The following is an 11,849-nucleotide window of genomic DNA, read 5'->3' on the forward strand; positions in this document are numbered from 1 at the left end:
TCTAGAAAGATGACCATGCAAATGGTCTCATTTTACTTCTAATCCTAGATTACAGTTAGCAACTTCAGTATACTCTAAAGCTGAACATTCATATAACTAAGCTGCTCTGCTTCTATTTCTATATCCACTAGAAATGTGTACAAATGTGTACTGAAAGACATATACAAGATTGTTCACAGCAGCAGTATTCATAATATCCAAGAAATGGAAACAACCCAAATATCCAACTAGTAGAATGAATAATAAATTATAGTATATTTGTACAACTAAACACAGCAAATGAGAATGATTTAACAAAAACTGCACATAACAACATGGATGAATGTCACAAGTATGATGATGAACAGAAGAAGCCAGAAACAAAGAGTATCTGATTCCATTGAAATAAGAGTTCAGTGTTAGAGAAGCTAATCTATAGTTAGAAGCCAGGATGGTGGTTTCCCTTAGGAGGTGATAGTGACTCGGAGGAGATATGAAGACTTTTGGGGGGTTTAGGTAACATTCTGTATCTTGATCTGATTGTTAATTACAGGATACTCACTTTGTGAAAGGTCATCGATTTTTAATCTTATGATTTGTGCAGCTTCTGTATAGACGTTCCACTTCAGTGAAAAGTGTCCCTTAAATAAAAATTGGCCCCCGCCCTTGTGGCAGCCGGCAGCCAGGTGCAAGTGAAAACTTAAGCTCTGGTAAAGTTCTGGCAGGAAGAGTTAGAGCCCTATCAGACTTGATCTGTGCTGGGTAAAATGAAATTAATTGAAGAACCCTGGGGCAAAGAAAAAAATACAGCAAGTCCTCGGAACAGAAAAGCCTGACAGTATCTGGGCCAAGCCAGGACACCCCAGGGCTGAGTTCCCATTGCCAGGCCCCAGGAAGCAGAGGGGGAGCTGAGCATTGGGCAGAGTCCTCTGTACCACTGGACTGCGAGAGGAGAGGGCGGAGGCTTCCTCTGGGTCCCTTGACCAGGAATTGCAAGCTCCCTGCTTCTGTTTTGCTGAAGCTGATGAGAGAAAGAAACCCTTGGCATCTCTTACCTGCTTAATTGCCCCTGTTGAGGCTACTCCAGCAATTGAATTTGAGCTTCAATAAGCTGGCAAATGGCTGATAAAAGTTTAGAGTGTGAAGACAAAACAGTGTTCACCTCTTAAGGCATATATTATTACTGGAGAGCAGAGGTATAAACAATTTGCACAACAACATGACAGGTGATGTATCGGATTCATATGTTTCGGGAACATGGTGGATGAAGCAAATGTGTACACTTAAAAGTGAGGTAGGTTTGAAGGGAAAGGTTTACAGGTGATAATTTAGCTAAGTCTTGGCAGAAGAGTAGGCCTTTCTGGAAGGAAACGATATTCAGAGAAAGTGTGTAAGGGCATAAAAGCATAAAAAGGTATTTTGATAATGCCCTGGCTATATCGTCATTAAAGAGCCTGAAATCTGAGAGATGCAAATCAAAGTCCAAAATATAGTTTAATATTGCAAGAAACAAAAATAAGAGAATAAACAGAATGTGCCTGATAATAGGTGTTTTCTTTAGTGCCAAGACAGTTTTTCCACCATTTCTCTTTTTTGTCCTTTCTACCTTCTTTACCTTTGTTCATGCTCGGTCCACTTCCTGTCCCTCTCCCTGTCTTTGTGGCATTCTAACCCCTTCCTAGCTAGTAATCCCTGCACACCATTGCCTCTAAGATCTAACACAACTAACAACTAATAAACACAGCGGTTACTTACAGAATCCGGGGTTACCGATTCACCATTCTGTGCTGCATTCTTTCTTCCACTCCATGGTAGAGAGAAAATTAAGATTTGTGAAGTGTCTACTATTGAGTCAGGCACTGGACTAGGAAATTTACATACAATGCTAACTTTTTAAATCTTTATCTCAAGCCTATGAAATAAATAATACTTGTCTGCATTTCTACAAATTAGGTAATGTATTCATATGAGGTTAAACAAAGAATTTAAACAATTTTCCAAAGTTTACACAGGAAATTGAAATAAGGATCCAGATCCAAGGATCTCCATTATTCTATTGAAATTTTCACCTTCCTTTCTACGCAGAGAAGATGTATTCTCTAGTGCTTAAGGAATAATTATGTTCCAATAAAAAACATTTTCAAAGAATAACAGCCTCTTCCCCAAACACAGCCACACATGCTGGTAAGTTGCAAAGCTGAAAGCATCCCGGGCTTTCACCAGTTTTTGCAGCAAGTCTGATTTAAGACATGTCACGCCACTGGGTTAAACAAAACCATTCCAAGGTTGCCCCATACAGACAAGGGTACTTGACAAGGGTGCCCATGGAGAGTGTGAGTAGAGTTGAGATCCAACCTCTGCTCAGAAGGCCATGGGCCAGGATTTGGACAGATCAGCCTAGAAGAAGAGGGGCTCTTTGTCCTTGGCGGGCATAGAACACAGAAGCTTTACCTTATTCGTGCAACGAAGAGGGAAAAAAATCTTAAGCTAGATAGATGTTTTGCAAAAACATTGCCTCAGACCATATGCCTTCTTTCTTGCTTTATTTTGTCTCAAGAAAACTTGTACTATTTTATCTTAAATCTGTTTTATTCTTAAGTAGTTTTTTTAATTAAAACAAATATTTTACTTTTCTACCTAGAATATAAATACCCTCAAGACAGTAACCACGCCTTACACTTACCATAGCACCCATCCCTGTGCCTAATACAGTCTTCCAGCAAATGGAACAGATTCACCAGTGAGCCTTTGATAAATTACTGATGAATAAATAATTTTAAACTCGCTCCATGGCGGTAAAGTGTTGTGAACTCTTCTTTTTCTGCCATTCTACATATATCTTTTTTAACGCTTCTCAGCTTAAACACTTTTTGGCTTATCATTTCCAATAAAAATCATAAAAAGTATTATAGTTTTTTCCCCTAATATAATTTAAAACTTTAATATAGCCTACACAGGTAGTTTACCAGTGATGGGAGTCTAGTTGATATTCAAGTATTTTCTAAATTTATATAGAAAAATATTTGTAATTCTTAGAAAGTTTGAGTATTGACTTGTGTATTCTTTTACATTTTTAAAGATTTCTTCATAATCTGTTTCCTTCAAGAAATAACACAAGTGTTCCCCACTTGATGCTGTTAACCTAGCAGAATGCTGCTAGGTTAATTTTATTATATTCAGATTTCCATTAAAAATCAGATCTATATTTCCATGGAGGAAAACTTAGCTTAAACATAAAGGTATCAAACTTAGCATGAAGAAAATATATTAAAATTATGTTCTCATGAGACTAGTATAAGTTCTTTCTAAAGGACAAAAAAATTTAAAGAGCAGCCAAGCCATTTTCCCAAGAGTAAAAGAGTGACAAACCTAGACAAGTAACCTCTGCCTTACAGGGTAACAGCAAGGCAAGAAAGTCTTTTTAAAGAAACATTATGAGGGCACAAGAAATTATAAGTGACTGAAAGAGATAGGGGAGGAACATTTAGAATGTGTGTTCTAGAGAACACATACACATAGTACACACACACACACACACACCACACGCAAATGTGCATGCATGCACAAAGACTTTAATTTCAGATCTCACTTTTGCCAGAGAGCTGAATCCTTTTCACGATCAGTATTTCTAAAATGGTATGGAATCTTATTGGTATTTTTTTCCTGTTGATGAGCTAAGTCTTACAAAATCTATAGCATAGAAACTATTTTCAACTCTTACAGTAAATTTTTCGAGTGGTATATACTATTAAGTATTTCCCCAAAGTGCTATTTTTATAATTACTGAATTGTTTCCTGTGGTGTATGTAGTTAAGGTTCGTGGATATCTGCAGTTTGTTTAAAGCAAGCATGGGTTTGCTGTCTCTTGGTTTGAAATATCTAAAACTTATTTATTTTTATGACATACATTTATCTCATTAAAAATTCTTAGAACAGAGACAAAGTGATTGCAAAGGGTTTTTAGAGTTTAATTTGCAATTTGAATTTTATTTTTAATGAAGTTTTCATCTTAGGTTTCGAGACTTTCTTAACAGACAGTATCATCTTGATTGAATTTTGATATTTTTATTGTCAAGATAAAAACATGTTAAGATAAAGTTCTGTTGATCATATTTGAGGTACACATTTTAAAACCTTGTGGATTCCATAATTCTCTTTAGGTTTTAAATGGTACAAACAGTTAATGTACCCATAAGTAAGTTGATAACTTGATTTCCCAGAAGACATCATCTCACTCACTCTCTGACTCAGTCCTCTCTGTCGAGCCCTCAGGCTCCCACACCCACCCAAATACAAATAGTGCTTGCTGTATTTGAAAAACTGAGGTCTACGTTTTAAATTCTATCCTCATGTTATATTTATGCTTCTGTTCACTTTCTACTTAAATGTAGACTTGATAATATTTATTTTCTCTACAAGTGGACACTTTTCTAGTGTTGTTACATAATGGCCTGTGTTCTTTTTCCAGTTGGTACACCTCCAGCCCTTTCTGGTTATGTAAAAAGTACAGCCGTAGGTGCTTTTTCTGCCACAGGGGAAAAACTGTCCTTGGAGAGCCAAAAGGCTTGTTTCATGAATGATGTATGTTTGATTATGCTGTATTAAATCACATAGGTGGATGTTACTGGTAAATGTGCTATCTTTGATGATTTCATAATAGGTGCTTCTCTTTTCTTTTTGTCTCTGGCAGTTACCCAGCTGTTTGTGAATTCTTACAGCACAATAACTTGTTATCTATACTCCGAGCCCATGAAGCCCAAGATGCAGGGTGAGCAGTTTTGTGATTTTACAAAAACCATGCATTGCCCCTATGTCATAATTCCCTTACTCTGCTCGGGTCACGGAGGTTCCCTTTTGCCAGGTTCTCTCCCTCAAGGAATTCGATTGTAAAATTGTCTTCTGATGACACAGATATGGCAAGGTCCTGGAGAATGAATGGCTGCACATGTATTATAAAGTCCCATTTAAAATTTTTTTCATTTTTAGCTTGAACAGGTAAATTTTCACCTGGTTTTTGGAAACACTGTAAGAGCACTTCCTCTTATTTCAATTCCTGCTCTTACTACTCTCCCAGAAGTGTATAAATTACCAGCTACTTTTCAGTCTTAGTTAGCAGTATGAAAGAGAATTACACATAAACATTTAATAGATATTTTATGTTGTATTCTTGTTTAAAGAATATCATTCCTGATCCCTATAGAGTTTTAAAGGACAAAAACAGAGACATTTAAATAATGGGGAAAATGCTATCTTCTAGCTAATAAAGGTATTAACATGATTTTGTAATATCTGCTAAATTGTAAAAACAGACAAATTTTAAGGGTTTAGAAAACTAAGAAATGTCAGATATTCACTTTGGTGGTGTATTAGAAATAGGAATAATTTTAGAATTGAAAGTTCAATGCCCTTCTCCGTAGGCTCCACTGAAAGCATTGTTTGCCTTCAAATCTTAAACTCATTCCTTTATATTCTGAGTTTCCTAAAAAAGAGGAACAGTTTTTTATACCCCGAGTGCTGAAATTGGCAATATAGATGCCTACATTCTGAAGTCAGCCCATGTGATGATGATCTTGAGTCAAGGCCCATCCTAAGTTCCTTTCAAATTAGCTTTCTTCAAGCAATCAATCGACAGGTGTAAACTGATCCAATATTATGTTTGAACGGATCCACTGATGTTTGAAGTAATCTGTTGATACACTCAACCAGTCAGGTCCTCAAATGATTATTTCTTTTATTTTTAAAGGGCAGTGGTGTCACCATGCTTATTTGGCTGACTGTCCCAACTGAACATTTTAGGCAGATTTATCTTAATCACACTATGGATCAGAAATCATCTGTTTATTTGAAAATATGTGAAGTGTATCAATTAAAATTCACAAGTTTGTTTGTTTAAAATGACTTGATTGATTCATTAAGGAAAACTGAAATTATGTCATCTAGTTTCTTTGTTTTTATTTATTGTCACACAAGCATAGCCAGCCATGGTTTATAAATTCAAGGGACTAGGATTGAAAGTGTTAACTATCTTTCACATTCTGATTCCCCCCCCAACCCCCAACAAAACTCAGTCCCATAAGCAAAATAAATAATAAATCTTTTGCATTTTAAAAGATTTTTAAGGGGTTATTTTTGGGGGGAAAGTAGTATCAAAATATTTATAATATTATAAATTTTAAGGTGGCTGTTTATCTAAAGGTACTATTTGATGCACCTTTAGAACCCAGCTAAATTAGACATGCCAGAAATAACTGACACAGAGTACCCAAGGAATGATAAAATTTTGTTTCATGCTTTATAAGAATGTTTCTAAACTAATATTCCTGAAATCTGTTACCTAGAAATCATAAGATATGTTTTCACCTTGGTGGAAAAGAGCCAAAGTTTCTTGTATTTTTTATTTGAGGACTAGATTTCCATTTTGTCCTAGTAGACAAAAAGTAACTGGATTGTTGGTTTATTTCCAGAAATCTTACAGATATTGTGTTTCATTGCTGATTAAATATCACCCTGCTGAGACAATAATCTTTGGCCTACAGACAACACAAGAGATTGCTAATAAAGAAAATTCTAAAGTAGAAACAATTTCAATTCATAAAACCCATAAATTTAACCAAACTTTCTTTGAAAAGCAAATCACTTAGTCTGGCAAAATGGGTATTTATAACTAACAGAATATTGTAAATAAATAGAATAATCAGCCTGGTTATTAATGGGAAAGATTTATATATTGTTCTGCTTATTTAGTCTTTTTATGTCAAAAATATCAGCAAACTTCTGAAAAACACGGTAGGTACAGGGTATCTATGTACAAAAAGGAGCCTCTGTCTTCTCTGTCGAACACATGGAAATGAATTGATTTTTCACTGAATTCCACCCTCCCCTAGGTCTGCTAAACTTAGAAAATCTTATTTGGAAATTGTACATATCATTATTTGTTTTCATTGTCACCTCTTAAATGAACTGATGTCTGTATATAACAGACTTTGGAGAGAAAATTTTTACTGCTAGGTAATTGAATTCTCTTTGAATAATAAAACAACTTTAATTTTTTATTTCCAAATTGATAATTTGGTATCTTTTTCCCTTGCTAGCCTGGTTTTAACTTGTACTTATTGTTTTTAGGTATCGCATGTACAGGAAAAGCCAAACAACAGGCTTCCCTTCTCTAATTACAATTTTTTCAGCACCAAATTACTTAGATGTATACAATAACAAAGGTAAGTTGTTTTAAAGCCCTCCTGCAGTCTTGTATAATATGTGTAATAATTCTCAAGCTGTTTGATTTTGGTTTGGTTTTAATTAAGCATTTTTAACCATTATTTCTCCCTTTCTTCATTTATTGTTTGATGTAAATTTTGTATCTCCTGAGTTAAAGGTGGAGCCTGGGTGCTATTATTTTTTTAACTGTTCTCCAGGAGCTTCTAATGTATAGCAAGGTTGACAGCTACTGCTCTGGTAGATTACAGGCTTTAAAAGAAATAATTAGCAGTAATCCAAAATTGTGCTTTTTAAGAAGGATGTGGATTTAAATAAGAATAGTGTAATCATGCATGTAAAGAATAAAAACAAAAACAAAAACATAAATAAGCTGTAGCTTAAAACTCCAATTCAAATTGCATCTATTGAGAACCTACCATGAATGAGATCCTATGCTAAGACAGTACATAGTCATTTAATTTTTTTAAAAAATTGTGTTAAATTTCAAAGTAAACATCACCACCCCAACCCCTTTTAATATGCAAAATCAGTCTCTGCTTAATTGCCTTGCCCAAGGTCACTCAGATAGTGATGAACTGGGATCAAACCCTCATCTGGTTTGGCATTCTGCACTTCCTTCCTGAAACTCCACACCTGTGTGCCTCAGAGAGACCAGGAAACAAGAGGGCATTATTTACTGACTATAGGGAAGAGAAGAGGAGTAAGGGACACATTATCTTCTTTCGTCAAGGTAATCTATTCGCAAACGAGAAGTGTTATAAGTGTGGCAGAATGGGTGATAAAATATGAAAAAGCCATTAACCCTCGTTGCATTGGTCTGGATAGTAGTACATAGGCAGCATGTCTGAGATTAAGAGAAATAGAGACAGAGAAAAAGCAATCGAATAGTGTATGTGAGGTGAGATATAGCCCAGGAGAGGCAGGAAAGGGCAGCCTTGTTTTAGAACCAATCTGAACTCCTGGAATTAAGAGCCATTTCCATGCCTAAGAGAGTTGTGATAGGTGCTTCCTTTCATAGGCTGGTGTCCTGAGGTCTGAAGTGGGACTTGGCCACCCTGATTCTCAAGCGCCTGTTCTGTGTCCCCTGTCCTTATGAAGAGGTTGTTGCCTTTGTTTCAGTCTTGTATTCCAGGTTCCCTGTGAAAAGTAAACCTCCCTTTGGTCCGTGTCCTGATTTCCTGCTTAGGTAGCACTTCCTCCCTCCTCCTGCTTAGAGCTGCACCCTGATGCCCCATCCTTCTGGATCTGTTAGGGATCCTGCTCCACTAGGCAAACCATGTACAATTGCAGTGCTGCCACACATCTCCTTCTGATTCTTGCCTCTCCCCAGATACATCTGCTCTGTTTTACAGAGAGCATGATTCTCAACCTCCTCCCCCATAACCCTAGAGCAACACCTGCTGGATGGAGTTTGCTGTAGCCATGCGTTCTCTTAGATTACCATGTTGACTGTGGTGAGCCTTCCTCTGTGGCCATGGAGCATGGTTATCAGTAGGCACAGTGCAGTTTATGTCACAACAATGGGTGCAGGGGGGCAGGGGACAGTCGTTCCCCTTTTCTAGTTGATTACTTCCTAAAAAAAGAGATGCTGCCTTTAGTACTCTGTGGCAAGAAGCATACAAAGTAAAAAAAAAAAAAAAAAAAAGATGTTCTCAGAAAGCCAAGTGCTTATAAGCCTGTTGACAAAGTAAGACATTTGAGTGATTTAAAAAATACAGGTAAGACACAATGTGATTAAATATAAACTAAGAGAGTCAAACACTAAGTACACACATCAAGGGATAATTTAATAAAATGGTCAGAGAAAGCCTTATTTAAAGTAAAATATGATCTGGACATTAAAGAATTGTTAGTATATGTTTAGAGAGAGGAAATAATTAAGTCAAGACCAGTGTTTTTGATACTTTTTTTTTATTTTTGAGCAGCAAGCACTTCTTTCTCTAGTCAAAATCTCCATCCTGAAGACTTTGTATAAAGTCAGTAAGAGTTAATTCCCTTTGATTGGATAAGGGTTTCTTACCTTGTCCCAGAGAGTTCTCCTATGGTTCCCCCAAGGAATGCAAAACCTGGAGGTCACCTTACATGCCCCACCATGATCCCATTATTTGGCAAAAGTATTCTGTTTACCAAAAGTATATGAAATATGAATACTAAGGTTTTCATTGTTTTACGGCATTAAAATTTTTTTCAAGAAAACCTAGTGAAGAGAAGTGCCCAAATAAGTAATTTTATTGACAGAGACCAATTACCAAGTAGTATGTACTATACTTACAAGTTTTTTAACAATTAAAATAAAAAAGAAAGAAAGAAAATTGGGATTTTACTTCGTAAAAATAGACTTAGAACTTTTCCATTTATCATCATGCTGGGCGACCTAGACGGCCATAAAGGCCTCTGGAATTATGTAAGCTAGTAGTTCCAGTATGATTTGATTTTTAAAGCATCTGTGAATTAATGCAGTTTTGCTTGAGACCAATAGCTACTTCCCACATAAGGCATGCATTGCTTCTTTGTCTAAGGTTCTGATTTAACAAGCTGCGAACCAAAAAAAAAAAACAAAAAAAAAACAGGTATCAATGCATTGCTATCTTCGAGGTTCTATAGTTCTTTCACTGTGTTCTCTGGCCTTTGGGGTAGATCACAATCTCTCAGGAAGGGGATAGAAACATTTCATTTTGGGAACCTTTTCATAAAAGAAAAAGTTCTCCAGAGGGAAAAAGATAAACTGATAGGAAGAAGGAAGATATATTCTTCATTTTGAGCATAATTTCAAAAGGCTTTTGTGTAAAGTTTCTGAAGCACTTTAAATCTGTTATGCTAACACTGTATACAGTATGTGGGAGTAGGAGTCAGCTATTCACTGCTCAAGAGGATTACTGTATTTGAATAAAATAAATGTTAATGAGAATTTTAAAATGCAGAGCAATAAAACTGGGTTGCAAGCACCTTTAAAACAGTCAATGGAAGGATAGCAGTAAAGAGTCTCTGAGTGAACCATTTGATTCTAGACGACCATGAAGGCCTCTGGAATTATATAAGCTAGTAGTTCCAGTATGATTTGATTTTTAAAGCATCTGTGAATTAAGGCAGCAGTAATAGCTCTCCAGCAAAATAAAAGAATGAGAAAAATAAATGTATTCTGCCATCTTAAAATCAGTACTGGTTGTACTGATTTCAGGACATCGCGTTCAGATGTCCAAGTGTTCTGATTTGTAGTTCATACTTGTTTGCAATTAAAAGCAGCTTCCAGAAAGTTATGACTGTAAGTGTCCCATCACTTGGTGTAGCCCACGTTAATTCCTTCAGTCCTTACCCTCTCCAGCCTGCTTTAACACAGCTGTCTTCTCACTCACTCCTCGCTCCTGTTACCTCACTCTGACAGCTCTTGCTCACTTCTGTAAGATACCAAAAGCTGTACATGTGAATCACAGCGCTGCCATTAAAAAACTAACTCACCTAAATTTATTGGCATGTGGTGACATCTCTGTAAAACGAGAAAAACATTTTTTTGTGTGAATAATAGATGAAATTGCTTTGGAAAAAAAAATGCTGTGCAGTATTAAGATATTATTGTCATTGAATATTTTATGTTGCTGCTATGTCAGTGGCAGAAGCTCATGGCAGAATACCATTCCTCCTCAACTTCTTGGTAATAATTTCACTTCATGGGTCAAAACACCTTTATGACCTATCCCTCCACTTCTCTTTAGATAAACCTTTTACTTTAGCCAAATTGTTCTGCTCACTGCCCCGAACAGCTTTTGGCTTCCCCTTTCTCCACGTCTTTACCCACACACTTTTTTCCATCTAGAAAATTTGTCTCTTCTCTGCACCTCTAAATGGACTAGACCTACTCCAGTTTGCTTTGCCATGAAGACTTCGGTTGTTAGTCCTTCTCTGAATGACTCCAGTGCCCATCATTTGCCCTTGTACTTATCATTTACTTTTTTTTCTAGTTAGCTTTTCCTAGAGTTACCATTCCTATAACTTCTTAATCAGATAATGATAAGTTTGAAGCAGGGACTTCTTGATACACATTGTAAAGCCAAATAGCATGCCTTATACATGGCTGGCAGTTGATACGGGGATTCATTGAAGCATTTTCTTTCTGGGAATCAATAGTGGCCAATAGTACCCTGTCAGCATTGACCCACAAAGTTTGTCTCACTTTAAATTACTGCCGTAACCAGTTCACATACCCTTTCCAGTCAGAGTTAAACATTTGCAGAGCACTTTGCACATTTGAATTGTTTTTCTCCTGTGACTCTGTAACCCTAAGGGAAAAGCAATTTTACTATTACCCAAGTACACCAAACACAAGGAAATGAGGTGATGAAACATTTCTTCTCCTTCTTCTTCTTTTTTCTTGTTGTTAATTGTTGTTGTTCTTCTTCTTCCTCTTCTTCCTTTTCTCCTTCTACCTCCTTCCTCCCACCCATAAAAATGACTTCAACCTCATCCACTCACCAATACAACACACTTTATTGAGAACTACTAAATACCAATCACCATGATATAGGTGCTGAGGATATGAAATAAACAAGACAGACATGGTCCTTGCCCTAGTGCAGTTTATAATTTGGTAATAGGGTAGACATCAAATAAATAATTCCACCTATAATTATTTAAATATATTTGGAAAATACTACAAA

At 36.3% G+C, this 11,849-nt stretch overlaps 1 protein-coding gene across 3 annotated transcripts in view; it reads left to right on the plus strand.

Moving 5' to 3' along the window:
• PPP3CA (protein phosphatase 3 catalytic subunit alpha) overlaps nt 1–11,849 on the plus strand; it is a 310,822-nt gene that overhangs the window by 253,287 nt on the left and 45,686 nt on the right. For all 3 annotated transcript variants that reach the window (XM_023531395.1, XM_011361515.1, XM_023531396.1), the window contains exons 7-8: nt 4,670–4,747; nt 7,102–7,196. In XM_023531395.1, coding sequence (XP_023387163.1) covers nt 4,670–4,747; nt 7,102–7,196 — 173 coding nt within the window. The remainder of the gene's footprint in view (nt 1–4,669; nt 4,748–7,101; nt 7,197–11,849) is intronic.

The sequence above is a fragment of the Pteropus vampyrus genome, unplaced genomic scaffold, assembly GCF_000151845.1.
Source record: "Pteropus vampyrus isolate Shadow unplaced genomic scaffold, Pvam_2.0 Scaffold67, whole genome shotgun sequence".
Taxonomy (NCBI): Eukaryota; Metazoa; Chordata; class Mammalia; order Chiroptera; family Pteropodidae; genus Pteropus; species Pteropus vampyrus.